The following is a 21,550-nucleotide window of genomic DNA, read 5'->3' on the forward strand; positions in this document are numbered from 1 at the left end:
GATTTGGGTTGGAGATTCCACTAAGGGCTTCAGCTTTCGGTCTGCGGTCTCGAGGCGCATCTGGTCCCATGTGGCTTTTGGAAACATGAGGAATGCGCACGCCACGAAAGCCCGCCGCTGGCTATGCAAGCAATCAACTCCTACAAAGTTTGGCTAACTGCGGGCCTTAGACATGGCCTACTCCGATAGCCCGGCTCCGGACCACTCCACTTGTTCCATCGATCTGAGGTGTGGTTGGAACGTCATCGGTTGACTACTTGTATAAGTATGGTTTCTCCCGTTGTAAGAGAGTTTCGTGCTTTATGGTAGGTCATTCTTCAAGCAGCAATGGCTCTCCACGAAGCCCCAAGGGAGTCCGGAAGGGAGGGTTCCGATACCTCAACGCACCAAAGCCACCCGTTCTCTGCCGCAGTGGAAGACGATGAAAGGGATACATCTCCAACGGAAAGAATCGCCCGTGAGACGTACTCTCGAGATTCCGACAATGACGCCAGTACGTTTCCTTCAGCATTGAGTCGGGCCAACACGTACGAAGGAGATGCAGAGGTCATGGAGCAGGAAGACAAGACAGAGCTCCAACGCATCGCAACCGCTCTTTCCCGTCGCCAGTCTCATGTTGCTGCTCCGTCTCGTCGTCAGTCGGTGGGACTCGGTACGCTTGACGAGTATGACGCCACTCTCGACCCTGACCGGCGCGAATTTGACCTGTCCAAATGGCTGCTTCGATTCATACGTGAGCTCGGCGAAAAGGGCCTCGCGGAGCGTGAAATCGGCGTCTCATTTCGCAACCTCGACGTCTTCGGGACCGGCAACGCAATACAGCTTCAAGAAACTGTGGGCTCCGTTCTCACTTCACCTCTCAGAGTGGGAGAGCTCTTCAGCTTCGGCAAAAAGGAGCCAAAGCAGATCCTCCACAATTTTAACGGGCTGGTAAAGAGTGGGGAGCTCTTGGTCGTTCTTGGTCGCCCAGGCTCTGGCTGCAGCACGCTCCTCAAGTCCATTTGCGGCGAGTTGCATGGCCTCAACCTCGGGGAGAGTTCCAACATTAGCTACAATGGTATCTCGCAAAAGCAGATGAAGAAGGAATTCAAAGGTGAAGCTATTTACAACCAAGAGGTACGCTACTCGTCTGCCTGAAAGAAGACGGCAACTTTACAATAGATTCTCTCCCCTTTTCCCCTGATTGATAGCTAAATCGCTATATAGGTTGACAAACACTTTCCTCACCTGACCGTTGGCCAAACTCTCGAATTCGCGGCTTCAGTTCGAACACCATCTCACCGTGTCCACGACATGCCGCGCAGCGAATACTGTCGCTACATCGCCAAGGTTGTCATGGCAGTATTTGGCCTCACTCACACCTACAACACCAAAGTCGGCGATGACTTTGTTCGCGGAGTATCAGGAGGTGAAAGAAAGCGTGTCAGTATTGCCGAGATGGTTTTGGCCGGCTCGCCGTTTTCTTCCTGGGACAACAGGTCTGTCCACCTGTACAATTATTGTGTGGCGCACCTCTAACAGTTACCAGCACTCGAGGTCTCGACTCAGCAACAGCTTTCAAGTTCGTCCAAGCACTCCGAACGTCTGCCGATTTGGGCAATCACGCACACGCCGTTGCCATTTACCAGGCCAGCCAGGCCATCTATGATCTTTTTGACAAGGCAACTGTCCTATATGAGGGTCGCCAGATCTACTTTGGGCCGGCTAAGAAAGCAAAGGCATACTTCGAGAGGCAGGGTTGGTACTGCCCTCCGCGCCAGACAACCGGGGACTTCTTGACTTCAGTTACCAATCCAGTGGAGCGGCAACCTCGCCCGGGAATGGAAACGAAGGTGCCTCGAACTCCGGAAGATTTTGAACGGCTGTGGCTGCAGTCTCCCGAATTCAGCACTCTGCAGAAAGATCTCGATCAGTATGAGGAGGAGTTTGGTGGAGAGCGCCAGGGAGAGACTCTCGCACGTTTTCGCCAGCAGAAGAATTTCCGACAGGCCAAGAACATGCGGCCCAAGTCCCCGTACATCATCAGCATCCCAATGCAGGTCAGGTTTAACACGAAGCGCGCCTATCAGCGCATATGGAATAACAAATCAGCGACAATGGCGTCCACCGTGGTTCAAATCGTCATGGCTCTCATCATCGGCTCTATCTTCTTTGGCACTCCCAACACAACGGATGGCTTCTACGCCAAGGGCTCAGTCTTGTTCGTCGCCATCTTGCTCAATGCATTGACAGCGATATCCGAGATCAACAATCTGTATGCACAGCGGCCCATTGTCGAGAAGCATGCCTCGTATGCCTTCTACCATCCAGCCACCGAGGCTGCTGCGGGTATCGCTGCCGATATCCCCATCAAATTCATCACGGCCTCGGTCTTCAATATCATTCTTTATTTCATGGCTGGTTTGAGAAGAGAGCCTTCGCAATTCTTCATTTACTACCTCATTGGCTACATCTCCATTTTCGTCATGAGTGCTATTTTCAGGACAATGGCCGCAATTACTAGGACAGTCTCTCAGGCCATGTCGCTCGCCGGAATCTTGGTCCTTGCTCTTGTCATCTATACTGGCTTTACCATCACCGTGCCATCAATGCATCCCTGGTTCAGCTGGATCAGGTGGATCAATCCCATTTACTACGCTTTCGAGATCCTCGTCGCCAACGAGTTCCACGGTCAGAATTTCCCTTGCGGCGGCAGTTTTGTGCCCCCATACAGCCCGCGGGTCGGCGATTCTTGGATCTGTCCAGTTGCGGGCGCTGTTCCGGGCAGCGTCACTGTAGGAGGTGACGCCTTCATTGCGACCAACTACGAGTACTATTACTCCCACGTATGGCGAAACTTTGGCATTTTGATGGGGTTTCTCATCTTCTTCATGGCAATCTATTTCATGGCGACGGAGTTGAACTCGTCGACTACAAGTACCGCCGAAGCCCTTGTTTTCCGACGCGGTCATGTTTCCACCCATATCTTGAAGGGCGAAAGCGGCCCGGCCAGGACAGAAGACGAGACTGACGAGAAAGGCCTGCATGGGGCTTCCACTGCCAACTCCAATGTGAAAGGGCTGGAGCCTCAAAGAGACATCTTCACCTGGAGAAACGTTGTTTATGATATCAAGATCAAGGGCGAAGACCGCAGGCTTCTGGACCATGTCTCTGGCTGGGTAAAGCCCGGCACATTGACCGCGCTGATGGGTGTCAGTGGTGCAGGAAAGACGACTCTTTTGGACGTATTGGCTCAACGGACTACCATGGGCGTCATTACCGGCGATATGCTTGTGAACGGTAGGCCACGAGACCTCAGCTTCCAAAGGAAGACGGGCTATGTCCAGCAACAAGGTAAGCTTAAGACAACAACGCTTCACTTGCGTCTTTGGATGGGTGGATGCTGAACGACAGGTTAGATTTACATCTTGAAACCGCTACCGTCCGCGAGAGTTTGCGTTTTAGTGCCATGTTGCGCCAGCCCAAGTCGGTCAGCAAGAAAGAAAAGTACGCATTCGTCGAAGAAGTCATCAAGATGCTCAACATGGAAGAATTTGCCAATGCGGTTGTCGGTGTTCCCGGCGAGGGCCTCAACGTTGAACAGCGCAAGCTCCTGACCATCGGAGTCGAGCTGGCAGCCAAGCCAAAGCTACTCCTTTTCCTCGACGAGCCAACCAGCGGCCTTGATTCTCAGAGTTCATGGGCTATTTGCTCGTTTCTCCGCAAGCTTGCCGATTCTGGTCAGGCAATCCTATGCACCGTTCATCAGCCAAGTGCCATTCTCTTCCAGACATTTGACCGCTTGCTCTTCCTGGCCAAGGGTGGAAAGACGGTATACTTTGGCAACATTGGGGAAAACTCCCATACGCTTCTCGACTACTTTGAGGAGCATGGCGCAAGAAAGTGTGGCGATGAAGAGAACCCAGCCGAGTACATGCTCGAGATTGTCAACAATGGAGTCAACGACAAGGGAGAGGACTGGCACTCGGTATGGAAGGCAAGCTCAGAATATCAGACCGTCCAAAGGGAGCTCGATCGACTTCACGAGGAAAAGCTAGCCGAGAGCCCTGGTGCGGAAGACGATGCTTCGTCCCAATCCGAGTTTGCCACGCCTTTCACAACGCAACTCTGGGAGGTTACGTATCGGGTCTTTCAGCAGTATTGGCGCTTGCCCAGTTATATCTTTGCCAAGTTTATGCTTGGTATCGCTGCGGGTCTGTTTATTGGCTTTTCTTTTTTCGATGCCAATTCGTCATTGGCGGGCATGCAGAATGTCATCTTTTCCGTATTCATGGTGACGACCATCTTTTCTACTATTGTTCAGCAGGTAAGATTACTCGCGGAGGCAATCAAGGCAAATCCTAAACTGACGTAACTCTCCTCAGATCCAACCTCTCTTCGTCACCCAGAGGTCGCTGTACGAAGTCCGCGAGCGCCCAAGCAAAGCTTACTCATGGAAAGCCTTCATCCTTGCCAACGTGTTCGTCGAGATTCCTTATCAGATCATCATGGGCATCCTCGTCTTTGCCTGTTTCTACTACCCCGTTGTCGGCATCCAGAGCTCCATCCGACAGATTCTCGTTCTCTTGTTCATCATGCAGCTTTTCATCTTTGCAAGCTCGTTTGCCCACATGATCATCGTTGCTATGCCAGACGCACAGACAGCCTCCAGCATTGTGACTTTCCTGGTGCTGATGAGCACGCTCTTTAACGGAGTTTTACAGACTCCCAATGCACTACCAGGATTCTGGCTATTCATGTGGCGAGTTTCCGTCTTCACTTACTGGGTTGCCGGCATTGTTGCGACAGAGCTCCACGGGCGACCGATTGTCTGTTCCCAGAGCGAGCTGTCAATCTTCAACCCGCCCAGCGGCCAAACCTGTGGCGAGTACCTGGCGCCGTTCCTCCAACAGGCACCAGGGCAGCTGCAGAACCCCTCGTCGACCGACCAGTGCCGCTACTGCCAGCTCAGCAACGCGGACCAGTACCTTGCCAGTTCAGAGATCTTTTGGAGCCAAAGATATCGCAACTACGGCATTGTTTGGGCGTACATCGTCTTCAATATCTGCACTGCGATTACCCTGTATTACCTGTTTCGGGTCAGGAAATGGAATACCAGTGGCTTCAATCTCCGTTTGCCGTGGGGGAAGAAGGCTGCAAAGCAGTGAATCCAGAAGAATCAAAAGTATTGGGTGATTGGATTGCAGCATTGGGCACTCATTCCCTTTGCGTCTCGCTTATATGGCTTTGGTAGCAAAGTCGTGTTTGTATTTTACATTCGTCGGGTCTTAATCACGGGCTGCACCGGCAGTATCGACTCGAGGAGCTTTGGCTCCGTATATCCATTTATAGATTTTCCTTTACCATCTTAGAACCTCGACGAGACTTACCTAGTGCTCGATTTCAATACTACGACGTTGACTCGTACCGAATCTATCACTCCGTTCAGCTTGGGATCAAGAAGTTACTGGCCCCCTCTTTAACTAGCCACATGTGATTACCAAGCGTATGCAGAGGGGCAGTACAGCGGTTTTGACAAACTGTGGTTATGCGTAACTAGCGAGAGGTTCTCTGAGAAGATCTAGAACTGCTATGGGGTTCGACATAAAAGAACCCGCAAATTGGTTACGATGATCATCCGTTGGCGAGGTTCTCAGCGGGTACAACTGTTATCAGAAAAAGCACCTCAGGATGACCAAATCTTTGAGCTGACTGGACAGATAGGGACGATGCCGCAGCCATAGCGAAGCCGCAACGAGGCGGATCTCGCGCAACATCGGGCCTCGTTGCCGGTTCAAGAGGAAAGTTTCAGAATCATCTTGAGGGGAACCCAGCGTGATGAACATGGGCTTAATTCTCTCGTCTTTCTACCGTTCACCCATCGAATTCCTGTAACTGTAACTATGATTGCAAAATCGAGGTGGTACCGCTGCTGCCGGTAAAAGGTTCAAACAAGCATCAGACTTTACAGCGCGTTAAACGGAAGAAAGGGGGTTTGAGACAAATTATACAGTTTGAGGCCGCGGGTAAATGCTTAGCAAGTTTGTCGGATGAAGTGTTGCAGGGCAACTTATTTGCGCTGATTCTCGTTGTGAAGCAAGCCACAACTTTCCAGTGTTGCAGGCGTCTCTTGGTATGATTCGGTGCATGTTCAATAGTTGGTGTTCTTTGACTTTGGGGTCGTGAGTAAGAAGTTTGCACGAATGTGTGCATTTACACACACTGCATTTGGCGAACGCATAGCAACTGACTCCTACGACTGGTGCTTGGTGGCTAATAGGAGGCTAACAGGAGGCTACTTCGCTTCTTATCGGATATTCGACCCTGGCCATGGGACTAAGCAGGAAGCCAGCGTTGAAATGCCAATTCATGGTCGGGATGGGATGAGAGGGATATGAGCAGCAGCTGCTGCCTAGCTGCTTGGCCCAGATATCACGTTATTTCAGAGCGTACGGTGGCGGAATTGATGGCGGTAGGCTGGGTTACAATAAAGTGTAACATGGCAAGCAATCGCTGAAACACATCGGAATAATGTAGCAATATTTTGCTCCTCCTGCTTTTCCTCTCATAGAACGGTCGTCTCAGGGATAATGAATCGCCAAATGATGTCGAGACTTCGGGGGTGTTTGTGGCTGGCGCGAGGTTGTCCCTTGTTTGACCTAGAGAAATGTGCTAAGAAAGGCGCCGGAAGCACAGTTGTTTGTTCTAAGGGGGCGCGGGTAAAGACCAATAAGGTAGTTTGTCAGACGGAGAGAGGATGGGAGGAGGGAATCGCGATGCTACTCGTGAACTAACGAGGTTCGGTTTCTGGCTAATTTAACTCTTGCTTACGTCCGAACTTGGGTGGTAACATCGTCACAGTGTAAGAGTGCTGCTGAGGAACTGTCTGGTGCTTGCCGATTGATACGTTCGGTCTCGCAAGAAGACAATTCTGGGGGGTCTACGGAGTAGTCCATTGTCTAGAGGAGAGCGTCGGTTTCACATGGGCTATAGAGCATTACTGTAAACTCCCAAGAACTCCCCCGTAGAGCTGTAGAGACAGGAGTCATCACAGGAGAAGAGTTGGGTGCTGCTCTCGGAATTTTCACCCGGTTGATCCAAGCTCCGAACATCAGAGATGAAGCCCGGACACAGCCACATCGGATTGATTCCGACTCGGCGGCTCTGGACCCAAGCAAGCTTGTAATGAACGTGGTGTAATGAAGAGGCCTCGCATGTTCATGGCAGCTGAGGTGGAGATGTACTGTAATAGCAACCTTGAAGGTGCTGGAGACGCTGTCAGTTAGCGGTGCTCTAGGCCGCATCCAGCCAAGGCTCGCCTGAAGGCTGCATTGGATGTGCTTCGCATCGGCCTACAGAGTTGAGAGGCAGACCGTCGCAATGTGTTCATGTAATGATTACCCTGATGTTGTTTGAGATTCCAAGTTCAAAGTTTGTTAGGTAAGGTAGTTGGAGCGTTTGGCTGCTGACTATATCGTCCGCTTCAGGCGAGACGTGAAACTGGAAGCGGGAAGGTGCAAGACTCCAGTGGCCGATGTCCTCATCCTGACAAAAACTGCTTATCCTCTTGCATCATAACCCGAGCCGTCCAAGTACGAAAGCCACAGCTGGACAGGGCCATGATCGGGGCCTGAATGATTCAGCAGCCGGATTGCTGCCGTCTCCTGCGGGTTGATCATGATCATACCGGCGGACGGACCGACGCTGTCAGGTGGAGGAGGGCCAAACTGACTCGTGTCGAGCTGGGCTGGAGGGCTCGATCAGCAAAGCGGGACTCCAGCCGGCCGGTGGCCGATGGGGCATTGAGGAGCGAGTGACGATGCACATGGTCCTCCGGAGTGTGAGTGAGTGAGTCTATGAACTTTGCTGCCAGATCGTCCTGGAACCGTTGTTGTGTAGTACTGTATGACCGCTGACGGTTTGGCCAGGACGTGCGGTTCTTGGAACCGGTAGTTGACCTGCAGTGGCACTGCGGCTCTGCCCAGAACTAGTCCAGGGGCGTACAAAAAGCACCGTACTGTACGAGTCCTGGCTGCCATCCATCGGGTGAGTTTGATGCCACCTGTAACGCATGGCTGTCGCCTGGCCAGCGTCGCCTCGGCAGCATGCAGGGGAGCAATCGATAGTGCTTCTGTCGCCGACTCAGCTGTCGCCAGGGGTTGTGCAGCGCTCGCAGGGCCTGCGAAGCTGTGATCGCGTTTCCATCAACAGGCAGGGCCAAGCGGGAGACGGATGGCTTCAGCGGCGTTTGAAGCTTCTGTACCGCTCCCCCCTGGCCGAATTGGTGGGAACCGCGGACTTCGTTCCTCGCTAGGGGAGAAAGGGAGGTATGGACCAAGCCGTTCACATGTGGCTTGCGCTGAGCCTGTTTGGGGAGGTGAGCCTGATGGATCCAGGCCAGATGTCTGCATGAACGGGAGTCGCTTCGCTCTTTCGTCGCTCGTTCCCTGACCCTTGTTGCCATGCCTTGTTCCAAGGATCGGTAGGTATCCATTATCTTGCAGGTGGCATGATGGAAGTTTGATTGACAGGACCCGAATCTGTCAAGGCGTTTGGCATTGACGCGAAAGCTGAAGCTGAAGGACTAAGAATGGTCGAGAACCGGTTTACGCAGTAGGCATCATTGCTAATACCCCATCACGAAAGGAAAAAGACTCAAGCTAAAATCGAGCCGCTGTTGATGATGATCAGGGCTGGCGAGGCAGAGCAGGAACGCTACCGACGGCTGGACAACCCGCGCCATGCTCTACGAACCGGCCTCCCTTCCGCGTCCATCACTGCTCCCCGAGGACAAATGCGGCTACGTCGCTGTCGAACAAATCATGCGCTCCCTGCCAACCCCTCAATCAGCGATCCTTGCTTGCTTGATGAGGAGATGCTTGCCGGGCGACTCGCTGACAGGCCTGTGTTGACAGCAGCAGTAGATGTGATCAACCGATGCTTTGTATCGGCGCAGGTTGGACATCTCACATCAGACGGGCGGCACTGTCGGAAGCTGCCGCGCTGCGTTCCGTTTCTCGCTGCCGTACAAGGGACGATTGGGCGTGGGAAGCACATGTTGCTGTCTGGTGTTCGCTTGCATCTGGGACCTGAGAAGACGACTCGGGAACCATTCGGTCACTCGCCGTCCAAGAAACGGCATCAAGAGAATTTCTTCAACAAACCGAATCCACAAAAACAAGGTCTATACGGGCTGCTGAAGGATCTAAACGACGCCCATTAGCAGGTGGCGTCTTCTGCTGCCTTTGATTCGCCCTTAGACAAGGGACGGTCCTCGGGTTAGCCTATCGGCTTCCCTGATGGCGCGTCCCAGCCGGCCGGGTTTTGGCAATCTGCAACCCCCTGTGCATCTGGTTAGACACTGGCTGCGACGCTCCACCGAAGGCCGTTGACAGGACTAATGTCGAGATGTGCCGGATCAAGTAAAGGCAACAAACGTACTGTACCACACAACCACAGCAAGAAGGGAGCAGACGGGAAATTTAGTTACAGTGGACACCAGCAGCATCCCCCCTCTCCCCTGATACGGTCTTCTGATGATAGTATGGGCTTGTCAGAGCGGCTGGCCGTCCAGTCCATCCGCGGGTTTACGCCGAGTCGAACAATGTCCAAGGCCGTTCTACGTCGGGCAGCCACACCCCCCCTCCAAATCGAGTTTCCGAAATCGAGCCCTTCCTCGGCCGAGCTTTCTGTCCCAGCATGATCCCGGCTACAGCGGCGGCGCAAGATGCTCTCGATGCAGAGAATTTAGTGGGCGGGCATCGCTGGGGCGGAGACTCGTTCGGCACAACCCATGAGCTGCTCCTTGCTCGATTACTTGAACATGTAGGGCCCTCGCCACCCGCTGCCTTGCATCGATCTCTTCAAGATTGAATGCTTCCTTTCTGTTCCGGCAGTCTTGCCGCTCCGTTGTGGATGACTGTCTGCAGGTAGGAGTCGACCCCCGTGTGATCACGCGCAAAGTATACCGGTGGCCCCGGCGAGGTCTCCCGCGACAGGTCGTCAAACGACCAGACCAACAGCAACGGCAGAAGCAGGCAGACATTGGCCCGTCCATCTCGGGACAATGGTGGACTCCCGCATCCAGCAGGCCATTGCCAACGGTACCGTTCCGTCAGACATTACCGCCGAATACCTGAGCGAGTCTCGCGATGGCCCGTCGATTGTCGGCATTGTCTTCGTCACGGCCCTGACGTTTGCCGTCGTCTGCACACGACTGATATCGCGAACATGCATTGTACGGCGTTTCGGCGTGGACGATGTGTTGGCTACCTTGTCATTGGTAGGTTCCTGAAAGATGTCTTCTCACTCGCGAACTTTTGTATAGCGAGGAATGCTGACAAGCTTCGGCTGTGCTTGCAGGCTCTGCTGATATGCTTTGTTGGACTGAGCATTGAGTTGATCAACTTGGGCTCGGGGAGGCATTTCGCCTTCATCGAATACGTCATGGACGTGCCCACGACTTTGCGTACCCAGGTCTTGGACTTCATCGCGCATATCATCTACACAACAGCCCTGCTCCTGTGCCGCGTATCGGGTCTCGCGTTCTACCAGAGAGTCTGCGGGCAGCATAGCCATTTCCAACTGGCCATCAAGATCGTGTTTGGCATCCTGATCGCGGGCTTCCTGCCCCAGATCTTTCTGCTCATCTTCCACTGCACGCCGGTCACGGGCTACTGGCCGTACGGATGGGAGCCCGTTGCCCCCCGGTACACTTGCTTGCAGTGGGGTGTGGTGTACAGCGTCAACTCGTCTGTTTCCCTGCTCTGCGATCTGCTTCTCTTTGGGATCCCCATTGCCATGCTGCGAACGCTGGAGATGTCTCGGAAGCGAAAGATTCAGCTGGCCGGAATTCTGCTGCCCGGTGTTGCGTAGGTCATCCCTTGGGAACTTCCCTGTTGTGAACAGCAACCGCTGACGTGTTGAATCCAGTGTCATTGCCATTTCGATTACTCGACTTGTCCTCGTCATCATGGGCCAGTGGGAGAGTGACGAATCGTGGTCTTACGACCCCATGCTCGGCGTGGAAGCATCGGAAATTGGAGCGACGTTGGTCGCCTTGTCCGTGCCGGGAGCCAAGCCGCTCTTTGACAAGATCTTCTTCAAGAAGGACGACAGCCAGACCAGTGGCGCATCCCACTACGGTCGCAAGAACAGCAGTTTTCGTTCTCGAGGGACTGCGCTTACCACGATGAGGTTTCACTCGGGCAGCCAGAACAGCATCCTGGGGAGTCAGGAAGAGGAGGGGCCAAAGTACGGCCCCGAGGCGGTGGCCAGTGCCGGCAGCAGGCATGCCAACGACGCCGAGGGCATTTACGTGCAGATGGACTTTGAGTTGAAGGAGGCTCGGGTCAATTCAAATACTACGACGCCGAGCTTGGATAGCCGGTGAAGGGAAAAGAATAAGATCATGTTTTGTTTTGCAGTGTATATGTTTATTGTTCCCCCATGTCTTTTCGTTCCTGTATATGATTGTTTGGGCGGCGATTTGCAGCATCTTTCGATAGACCTCTAATGTTTTCGATGTCTAATGAGCTGCAGAATGTAGAGCGGATGGATTGGTCTCTTTCGTGCTATGCAACGAGAGCTGTCAATCAATCCAAATACGAACTGGGAGCTGAGCGAACCAGAGGGCGCAAAGGGGCCATGCCATCCCGTCGGATGGGGACCCTGACAGGTCCTCCGTAGTGACGGAAAAAGATGGGCAGAGGGGACTCCACGTGGGCCTCGAGTCAGTCGGTATGCCTGCACATGCATGCACGAAGGGGCCCGCTCGTCCTGAGCTGCTGCGGGCTTGTCTGCAGGAGGATGGGGAAGAATAGGAGAGTTGTGGAGGGGAGAAGGTTCCATGAAGAGTTCTGTGGGTTGTCAGTGATAATGATCTCAGTGAGATGAAGCAGTAATGGAGGTTAAAACAAAAGCTGGAGCTGGAGATGTAGGCGTTTGTTGGATGGATCTTCGACCACTTGTAGGCTGCGCACTTTGCACACAAGGGTTGGAGGAAAGATGTTCATCATCATCAGCTCAGAGTCTGTTGCTCCGTACAGAGCATCGAACAGAGGCGTGTGCTCTGTCACTTTGCTCTCGGCTCCGAGTTCATGCCGGATGATGGATGCCGTGATACTCCCCGGACGCCCGCCGTCGTACCTTGCATCTCAGCGCGCCCCCTGCATATATCAACCGCGGCCCTTGTGTATGTCTGCGCCAACCACCGTATGATGTCGACTATTGATGCATTGATGCAGCTTCGCCTCTACAAGTTCAGTCGCTCAGAGCTTTCTTAGCCTTGCCCGCGGATTCAGTTGAGCTCTTTTTGCGCCGGCTGGGCCGGAGGCTTGAGAGATGCCCACATGGAGCGCCCACCGTTCTTTGGTCTTTCGTGTTCAAGCCTCTCTAGGTACATATGAGGAAAGGTTTTCTTCAGACGCAGCAAGGGTCTTTTTCCCTCTCTTTTTTTCTTTCTATTTTTCCTGCCTTCTTTTCTATGACTTGCAAGTTGGACCTGGAGGCGCAAGGCTTAGTACAAAGTTAGTATTGAATCATGGCACGGCTCGTTATCTGATTCATGGTCTTGCCTCCCGTTGTTTACATGCCGTGCTTGGGTATTCGTACTGTATTCCTCGAGCATTTTGTTTCCAGCCTTTCACACATCCTCATTTGGCGTCAATCGGAAGTTCATTAGGCACTTGTATTTCATCTTACGAGCTTAGTGTCTTCGCGAGGCGCCGGGTTAGACACGGCTTTCATTTCCTTCTTCTTCTAGCAAAGCTTCTAGTTGTGAAGCACCTTTCCCTTTACAATTGTTGACGACGATTCATTGCGCAACTGGATGCCTCTCTGCTGATATTCGGGAGCCCTTTCCGGTGATAAAGGCCAAGCATTAGCGCTGGCCTGAAGGCGCTCCGTCTGGTGCATGGCCAGAAGGGAAGGGCCCCCCTGTAAGTCGCCAAGGTCCCCCAAGCATTCGCTAACGCGGTAGAGGACGCGCTGTAGCCGTTGTCCTGTGGTCAAGAGGTGAGGCGAGAGGCGAAAATTGAGGTGTGGATGGAGTTGGATGGGCCCCGAAAGGCGCGAAACTCGCAGGGGATTTCAGCCCTTGGAAGGGCAAAATGGTACCTGAGCCCTCCAAGTCTCGTCCGATTGATCCCAGCATGTCTCTGAAGCGGTCTGTTTTTTTTTCTCTGTAATAATTGAGGCTCCATCTTCTCCATCTTCTCCATTTCCCGTCCTGCACTAGGCGTGAGGCCCAGGTGAGCCGCGCAGCCGTCTACCCGATCAGTCGCCTCTGCTGCCGTTACGAGACGAGGCGATTTCTGTCAGTTCCAGCGGTCTGTCTTTTTATTTGCGAGTCTTGTTCTATGCTGGTTCTGGCCATGGATTGAGTGCGAGATATCCGCAATTGATTACCTGCCTGTTCCTGGTCCGCCATGCTGGGTATTCGGTCCTAGTCGCGGGCAGTTTAATACTACAAGGACTATTACTGCTAGTTGCGCAAACAACCTCGTTTGTCTGCGGTCTGGTTTGTCTCTCATTTATACCCTTGCGAGCGCTTCTTTTTGTCTCGCCGCTTCGTCTCCTTGTCTCTCACCTCTTCCTTCCTTCTTCCCTCCTCCTCCCTCCCCCCTCTTGATATCATCCTCGTGATATCTCGGACCTCTCCCATCCCTCAGCCATGCGGTCTCAATTCGCCTGGTCGGCCTTTGTCGCCGCCGCCGCGGCCATCGACGTCTCGCACCTCTTCCCTCTGACGCCCAACCTGATCCCGCTGCAGCAAAATGCCGGCTCGGACAACCTGTTCCCCATGGCCGACTGCTTCGGCTTCAAGCTGCACGAGGCCACCATCGACGAGATGCAGGCCGCCATGGCCAAGGGCAACCTGACCTCGGTCCAGCTCGTCAGCTGCTACCTGACGCGCCAGTTCCAGACGCAGCAGTACCTCAAGTAAGTGGACAGCCAGCTCATGTCATTTCATTATCTGTTATACCTCTGTGATCATCGATCGATCTCCCATCCGGGTCGATCCTAGTATGTGCCGAGGTGGGCTGGCCGTTGGCTTGGCTCAGCTTCGCTTGACCCTGTGGTGTGACACCATCACCGGACCCCCCTTTACATGTCGTTTCACAGTCTCTCCCTTCTGCGAGCATCATGACTAATCTCTCACTCCAGCGCCATCATCCAGATCAACCCCGACGTCTTCGCCATTGCCTCCCAGCGAGACGCTGAGCGCAAGGCCGGCAAGGTCCGGGGCCCTCTGCACGGCATCCCCTTCATCGTCAAGGACAACATCGCCTCCAAGGACAACCTGGACACCTGCGCCGGCAGCTGGGCCCTGCTCGGCAGCATCGTGCCCCGCGATGCCTTTGTCGTCAGCAAGCTGCGCGATGCCGGTGCCGTTCTCTTCGGCAAGGCCGCTCTCAGCGAGTGGGCGGACATGCGAAGCAACAACTACTCCGAGGGCTACTCCGGCCGCGGTGGCCAGTGCCGCAGCGCCTACAACTTGACCGTCAACCCCGGCGGCAGCAGCTCTGGCAGCGGAGTGGGCGTTGCGGCCAACGTCATTGCGTTTGCCCTGGGAACCGAGACTGATGGGAGCGGTGAGTCGAAGAGAAGAGAGTGGAAGCTGACGCCATGAGAATGTAAGCTTCTTTATGCTGACATCTTGGCAAAGTCATCAACCCTGCCCAGCGCAACGCCATTGTCGGCATCAAGCCCACCGTCGGCCTGACGTCCCGCGCCGGCGTCATCCCCGAGTCCGAGCACCAGGACTCCGTCGGCACCTTTGGCCGGACCGTCCGCGATGCTACTTACGCCCTAGACGCCATCTACGGCGTTGACCCCCGGGACAACTACACCCTCGCCCAGCAAGGCCTCACCCCCAAGGGCGGATATGCCCAGTTCCTGTCCAACCGCACGGCTCTCGAGGGCGCTACTTTCGGCATCCCCTGGAACAGCTTTTGGGTCTATGCCGATCCCGAGCAGCAGCAGATCCTGACCAGCCTCCTGAAGCTCATCGAGTCTGCCGGCGCCACCATCATCAACAACACCGAGATCACCGACTACCAGACCATTGTCAGCCCCGACGGCTGGAACTGGGACTACGGCACCACCCGAGGCTTCCCCAACGAGTCCGAGTACACCTACATCAAGGTTGACTTTTACAACAACATCAAGTCGTACCTGTCCGAGCTCACCAACACCAACATGCGCTCCCTCGAGGACATTGTCGAGTACAACAACAAGTACCCCGGCACAGAGGGCGGCGTCCCCATGCCCGACGGCACCCCTGCCTTCTGGTCCGGCCAAGACGGCTTCCTCGCCTCTCTCGAGACCAAGGGCATCCAGGACGAGACGTATTTCCAGGCTCTCGAGTTCTGCCAGTCGTCCACCCGCAACGGCATCAACGACGCCCTGACCTACAAGGGCAAGAAGCTCGACGGTCTCCTCGTTCCTCCCGATGTTGCCCAGAGCATCCAGATCCCCGCCCAGGCCGGCTACCCTGCCATCACCATCCCCGCCGGCATCCACTCCGACTCCGGCATGCCATTTGGCCTGGCCATCCTGCAGACTGCCTTTGGCGAGGACAAGCTGATCAAGTTTGCCAGTGCCATTGAGGATCTGCAGAAGAACAGCAACACTCCCTACAAGCGAACTCTGCCTACCTGGCGCGGTTACCTCGAGAGGAACCTTCCTGTTCCTCTGTGAGCTGCTGTGCAGACGCAAGGTTCATCATACAGGGGAAAAAAAAAAGAGAAAATGTATGAATCCATGTCTTTATGATATATGATCCTCGTATATACCTATATACGCATACCCAGTTATATAATGAGTAGTCTTAATATCAAAGATTAAAGATGCATTTATAATTCTAGATTTGGATACAAGTGATTGAGATGGAAAGGCTTAATAATAATTTGCAATCCCTATTGTAGACGATCAACACTCTAGAATAACACAGTCAGAACTGCGTCCTAGCAGGACTACTCCGTCGTTACAGTTGTCAACCTCCGTTGATGCCACCGCTAACAGAGATAAACTGCCCCGTAATCCACCGACTCTTTTCACTGGCTAGGAGCCAAACCGCATCAGCTATATCTTCAGCTGTCCCAATCCTTTCCTCATTGCGAGTGAGCGAGACGAGCCAGTTCGTGAGGGCCGCGGCTTGGGGGGTGTCGGGTATGTTGTCCGTCTTGACAGGGCCAGGAGCAATAGTGTTGATGGTAATGTTCTTGCCGTCTCGGCCGATCTAAATAATAACACATCAGGCATCTTATACCTACGGCAACAACAGACTGGAGAATTTGTTCCGTTATCAAGATTAAAGGATGGGGAAAGGCGTGTTACCTCGCGCGCTAGAGTCCAAGTCAACTGATCCATGGCAGCCTTCACAGCAGCATAAATCGGCAAAGCGCCAAAGCCCAACCTAGATGCCACAGTACCAATGTTGATGATGCGAGAGTATCGAGGCATGTGAGGGTAGGCCTCCTGAAGGAGGAGAATGGGACCTATGACGGAGACTTGGAAGGCCTTGGTGATGGCTTCTGCGCTGCTGCTGAGGACGGGGCCGGCGGTTACGGCGGTTGCGTTGTTGACTGGTTGAATAAATGAGTCAATGCACTGTTATATTCTCTTAATCTGTCGCCTGTGAGGTGCAGAAGGCTTGCAGTACCAATGATATCAATGTGATCGACCTTGAATTTCTCCAAGGCCTCTCCCACAATCTTCTCGCAGCCGTCTTTAGTAGAGACATCAGCCTGCACCACGATGACACTGCCGTCTCCTGCAGCGGCTGCAATTCTCTGACGGACAGTCTCTGCGCGGGAGGAAGTGGTGTCGGAAACGTAGTTGATCACCACGCGGCCGCCGGCTTTGGCAAGGGTCAGGGCGATGGCTGCGCCGATGCCGTTTTCGCGGCCGGAGCCGGTGATGATGGCAACTTTGTTGGTGAGGGCGAGGCTGTCTGCCATTTTGGAGGACTTATACGGGGTTGTCAAGGGGTTTTTTGAGGGACTGATGGTGAGGAGGAATGGTTCTCTTCATGAAGTGTCTACTATGAACTCTAGGAGATAGCTTATATATCCTAGTGAACGTTAACACCTCTGCTGCTTGGCTTTTCGAGAATGACGAATCGCACGGTGATTTCCCATTACTCAACTTCATCATTAAATCGACGCCATAGACACTAGAGTCATTCCTCTCACGATAATCTCTTCTTCTCCATCACTGTAGATCTACCTGTTGATGCGGTCATACTGTATCTGCTCCAACGGCTACTAGTATGTAGTACATGAAGAGGGATGGCGTCCAACCGCTCGCAGCCGGACTGCCTAAAATGGCAAGTGAGTCACGGTAACCCTAAATAGGATGTCGGTCCTCCTTGTCATGCACAGATTTACGAACGCCTGGCAACTTCTACCGAGCTCTACGCCAAAATCTTACCAATTATTGTGGCCGTATACTTAGTTGCCGAGAGACTCTGTTTGAGCGGTTTGGAAGTGATGATAGTTGCAGTTTTGATTATTAAACTTCAAAGAAACTGTTTGCTATGTCCAAGGATGCTGAGAAACAAGGCGACAAAAGGGCAAGAAGATGCGAAGAGAAAGAGCAGTTCATTGAAGTGATGTTGTTATATTCAACCTATCGTATATTCAATGTAGGATACAGTATGCATCGAGTCGATTTACTCAAGCCCAGCTCTACATGTCGTATGCATCAAGTCGTTCTCATTAGGATTCATCAGAGATCGCGATCGTATCACTGAGCTTACAGCTATACGAAACTCCAAGGCTACCCAAGTACAGACGCCAATCAGAAACATGACGAAACTCACTGTCATCACAGGCATCACCAGCGTCCAAGTAAGCGCTCCTCCTCGTCCATCCCGTCTCTACTCCTGACTGACCTCCCTCCAGGGCAGCTCCGTGGCTGACGCCTTCATTGAAGATCCAGACTACACCCTCCGCGGTGTAACTCGCGATCCCGCCTCCGAGGAAGCCAAGACTTGGGCATCCAAAGGCGTCGAGATAGTCCAAGGAGACTTTGACGACGTCAAGGCCCTTGAATGGGCTTTTCATGGTGCTAATGTCATCTTCGGGGTCACTGATTTCTGGAACATCTGGGGCGGATCCTCGTCGCAAGGAGCTAAAGAAGCCTGAGCAGGAGCTTGTAGAGTACTGCGACGAGGTTGAGCTGAGGCATGGGAAGAATCTTGCTGATGCCGCGGCGTCAGCGGCTTCGACGCTGGAGGTGTATGTCTTTAGCTCGATGGCCGATGCAACGAAGTCCAGTGGCGGCAAGTACAAGACGCTGTATCACATGGACTCAAAGGCTCGTGCCGCAGTCTATGCCCGGAGCCTTAAGGCGCTGAAGGGTAAGTTCTCGCAGGTTCAGGCTCCGGCGTATTTCCAGGTTGGAACGGAATGGGGGTTGCCTGTCACGCCAAAGAAGGTAAGCAACACCCCGAGACTTTTCACGTAATTTGCCTCTTGAACTGACGTAGGATACTTCAAGCAACCTGAAGGCACTTGGCGAAAGATGGGCCCTGGACCAGGCCACAAGCCCATCCCCTTTGGTGACGTTCGCACAGACCTTGGACCCTGCGTCAAGGCTCTTGTTGAACAAGCACCCCCCGACACAAACCTCTTTTCTGTGGGAGAATATCTCTCCTGGACGGATTACCTTCGTATTATGTGCGAGACGAAGGGGTCTCACGTATGGAGCGTTTGATGAGCTCTCGTACGAAGAGATTATCAAAATCTTGCCGGGTGGACTGGGGCATGGGTTTGGGCTGAATGTGTTTTTCGCGTTTGAGTTTGGCTATGAGGGGACTGAGCCGGGGATTGTTGGGCCGGGAAAGGTACGTGATACGCATGTTCTAAGCTCTAGAAAGGAAAAGATTGTTGAATTGACTTGCCCTGTACAGAATGGACTTGGAATGACTTCGTTTAGGGAGTACTGCGAGAAGACTGACTTGTCTGCTGTGTTAGATAAGTGAGAATGATTGAGTGGGGATCTGTTCAGAAGCAAGAAGGAACCATTACGTATAGATGTGATTTTTCACTACAGTCCTCCTCTAGTTATGTCCTTCTATGATAATAGTGTACATTATATGGACCAGCCACTATCAGTACAAGTACCCACGTTGTTCAACTGCTCGTCAAACGACTCCCAAGGTACATCCCCAACATCTTGCCATCCCGTAGCCACTGCCGTCCACATATCATGAAAGACCATGTCAGACATGTCAGAGTCCGTCGACGGCTCCGACGGCGCAAATTCTGAGCTCCATTGTGCGTCAGCCAGACTCGAGCCGCCACTCATCATGGGGCAACCGAATGTCCTGCTGCTGGGGATGGTTCTCTCATCCCTGAGTGAACTGAGTCGACGATTGAACTTGGATTTGAGAAGGCCGAAGACGACGCGGTTGGCTGAGAGGATCCCGTTGGAAGCAACGGTGGTGTCGGCATCACGCGAGACTTTGGATAGGAACTGTTCAAGCTGTATCTCAGAGTTGGCCCACGTCCAGTTAAAGTCTGGACAGAGGGAGAGCGGAAAGGAGAGTCGGAATGCCAGTGTGAGGACGACGATGAGCCGGGTCCAGTCGTTGACGGTAAAAGAAAGCAGCGAATTATCGTCTAGGTCGCCTATATAGTCCAAGAAGGCCCGTATCTTTTTCGTGGCGCTGTATATCTTTGGTGTGGGTGGCGGTATGAGGACAGTTTTAAAGACGGATGACAGCGAGTTTGCTACGGGGAACGCGAGTAAGCTGCCGGCATCGAAGAAGACGTCGAGGAACAATGTCTGCATCCGAATGGTTTCCTTATCTTGCCTTGAGTGAGTTTTACATCATACTTGTGACGTCTGAATAGTTATGCTTACCAAAGGCTCCGGGGCATGTGGCCAGGATATTGTTTCGTATTTGCTGATATCGTTGTTCAAGTCCCACGAGGATCAGCTGGCTGTTTCGCACAGTATCCTTTACTCTCTCGTTCATGGCATCGGAGGCATCCGAAGACAGTATGGACAAACGGACCAAGGCGACAAGTATGCGATCACCTTCTGTTTGGGCATTCTGCTCCAGAGTGTCGAGGGCAATGTTGGCCCAAGTGGGGAGGCGAGTTGGCACGCATCTTTCGCCTTTCCATACAACGACGTATCTGAGAACAAGCAAATGTCAGTTCCATCCGCAATATGAACGATATCAAGCGTGTAACGACTCACGTAGAAACAAGATACACGTAGGCGAGGTAAGCACGGATCTTGTCCAGTTCCTCTTCTGTTACCCCTTGGCCCCACATATCAGATGTAAGAAAGTTCTCATCCAAGCCGAGCTCGTGGATGATGTCCGCGGCCATGCGGATGCAGTGAGCCAACTGTGCGCTTTTAGGCTTTAGGTGGAAGGGATACCTAGTGGCAATACGTGAGCGGGAGGAAGGGGATCATCGTCATTAGTCGGCTTACCATGCGCAGTATATCAGCAGGCCTTGTAATAACTGAATACTCCTCTCTCCGCCTGACACATACTTGAGGCCCAGAACCCTCAGAAACTCTTCATCGTACAACGAGTGCTTCTGCACGGTTCTCGATCTCGAGGCCACGGTCAAGATGGCCAGGAGAATGAAGGGTCTCGTTGAGGCTACGTGAGAGACAGTCGAGCCAGCAGGCAACGTTACAAAGGGGATGTAGTCCACCATGCAGTTGAAGGAGGTTAAGAGGGCCTCGGCTGAAGCCAGGTTGAACTGTGGCTTCCGCCAAGTGTCGAAAAGAGAGCGAGGCTGTGGTGATGAGGTGGAGCAGATTGACTCGCTCGGCGTTTGCAGAATGTCGCTAGTCTCGTTGGTTTCGAGCAAGTTGTCAAAGGCACAGTTGTGCACTTCACGTAGAGTTGCGAAGCTGTCATCGACATTGGGCCTGGGGGGCACAAAATAGTTGATACTGAACGTGCTGGACTGGCCCAAGGACTCTGGCGACGGTTCCGCATCTGAGCTTCTGAGTGGAAGAAGCAATGTGTTAGAGCGAGGTGATAAAGAGACGGAGATTTCGGATCAAGTTCATGTATTGTGTGCCTTACGAGACCGCTCTCCGTGCTCTACGAGGCCGAGCCTTTGTCCGAGACACGCACTCCCGCCTCGATGCAAGACACCTGTCGGATATAAGTAAAAGGGAAAAGGCCACTCGATTTTGTTCCACACTTGCTTCCTACACACGCCCGGCTGCTCACTAGGTTGACACTTGGCCTTGGCTGCACGGCAGTGTTCGCACGCGGTCGAATTACGCTTCAAGACTGGCTTTCGCGGTGATGAGTCTCGGTCCATTGAGGAAACTAGTATTGCCGATATGAAGGCCGGGAACATGAAACTATGTGGAATTTGTGCGGGTTGACGTAAGTACTGCGTTGTGAAGTTGAAGTTGTCTGTGAGAAATAAGGAACATGGAATGCCATTGACCGAGGACGCGATAGGGACATGCAACTGAAGTGGTTTGTCACAGGGCTTGCTTACGTAGGGCAATCGGCGGCGAGGATGCTACATCCGTGTGGGTGCCGGATATAGCGTCTTACTGCTGTTGGTTGGGG

The 21,550-nt window shown here is 53.2% G+C and overlaps 6 protein-coding genes across 6 annotated transcripts; 4 read left to right on the top strand and 2 right to left on the bottom strand.

Moving 5' to 3' along the window:
* Positions 1–327: 327 nt before the first annotated feature.
* Positions 328–5,147, top strand: CCMA1212_005516 (ABC transporter CDR4; the record flags this gene model as incomplete). Its single annotated transcript, XM_073702773.1, has 5 exons — positions 328–1,116; positions 1,207–1,478; positions 1,529–3,333; positions 3,399–4,306; positions 4,365–5,147. 5 exons carry the CDS (start codon positions 328–330, stop codon positions 5,145–5,147), a joined length of 4,557 nt encoding a protein of 1,518 aa, XP_073559266.1.
* Positions 5,148–10,045: 4,898 nt separating this feature from the next.
* Positions 10,046–11,371, top strand: CCMA1212_005517 (uncharacterized protein; the record flags this gene model as incomplete). The annotated part of the gene is made up of 3 exons (XM_073702774.1): positions 10,046–10,265; positions 10,307–10,850; positions 10,912–11,371. The coding sequence occupies 3 exons, from the start codon at positions 10,046–10,048 to the stop codon at positions 11,369–11,371; spliced, it is 1,224 nt and encodes a 407-aa protein (XP_073559285.1).
* A 2,035-nt stretch (positions 11,372–13,406) lies between these two features.
* Positions 13,407–15,681, top strand: CCMA1212_005518 (uncharacterized protein; the record flags this gene model as incomplete). Its single annotated transcript, XM_073702775.1, has 4 exons — positions 13,407–13,413; positions 13,650–13,920; positions 14,146–14,573; positions 14,648–15,681. The coding sequence occupies 4 exons, from the start codon at positions 13,407–13,409 to the stop codon at positions 15,679–15,681; spliced, it is 1,740 nt and encodes a 579-aa protein (XP_073559279.1).
* A 295-nt stretch (positions 15,682–15,976) lies between these two features.
* On the bottom strand, positions 15,977–16,943 carry CCMA1212_005519 (Versicolorin reductase; the record flags this gene model as incomplete). Its single annotated transcript, XM_073702776.1, has 3 exons — positions 15,977–16,222; positions 16,321–16,568; positions 16,646–16,943. The coding sequence occupies 3 exons, from the start codon at positions 16,941–16,943 to the stop codon at positions 15,977–15,979; spliced, it is 792 nt and encodes a 263-aa protein (XP_073559278.1).
* Positions 16,944–17,792: 849 nt separating this feature from the next.
* Positions 17,793–18,702, top strand: CCMA1212_005520 (NmrA-like family domain-containing protein 1; the record flags this gene model as incomplete). Its single annotated transcript, XM_073702777.1, has 4 exons — positions 17,793–17,834; positions 17,889–18,071; positions 18,136–18,423; positions 18,487–18,702. The coding sequence occupies 4 exons, from the start codon at positions 17,793–17,795 to the stop codon at positions 18,700–18,702; spliced, it is 729 nt and encodes a 242-aa protein (XP_073558956.1).
* A 378-nt stretch (positions 18,703–19,080) lies between these two features.
* On the bottom strand, positions 19,081–21,290 carry CCMA1212_005521 (uncharacterized protein; the record flags this gene model as incomplete). The annotated part of the gene is made up of 6 exons (XM_073702778.1): positions 19,081–19,799; positions 19,855–20,132; positions 20,197–20,382; positions 20,437–20,956; positions 21,098–21,118; positions 21,179–21,290. The coding sequence occupies 6 exons, from the start codon at positions 21,288–21,290 to the stop codon at positions 19,081–19,083; spliced, it is 1,836 nt and encodes a 611-aa protein (XP_073558957.1).
* Positions 21,291–21,550: the final 260 nt, after the last annotated feature.

The sequence above is a fragment of the Trichoderma ghanense genome (genome assembly GCF_004382785.1).
Source record: "Trichoderma ghanense strain CCMA-1212 chromosome Unknown scaffold_5, whole genome shotgun sequence".
In the NCBI taxonomy this organism is placed as follows: domain Eukaryota; kingdom Fungi; phylum Ascomycota; class Sordariomycetes; order Hypocreales; family Hypocreaceae; genus Trichoderma; species Trichoderma ghanense.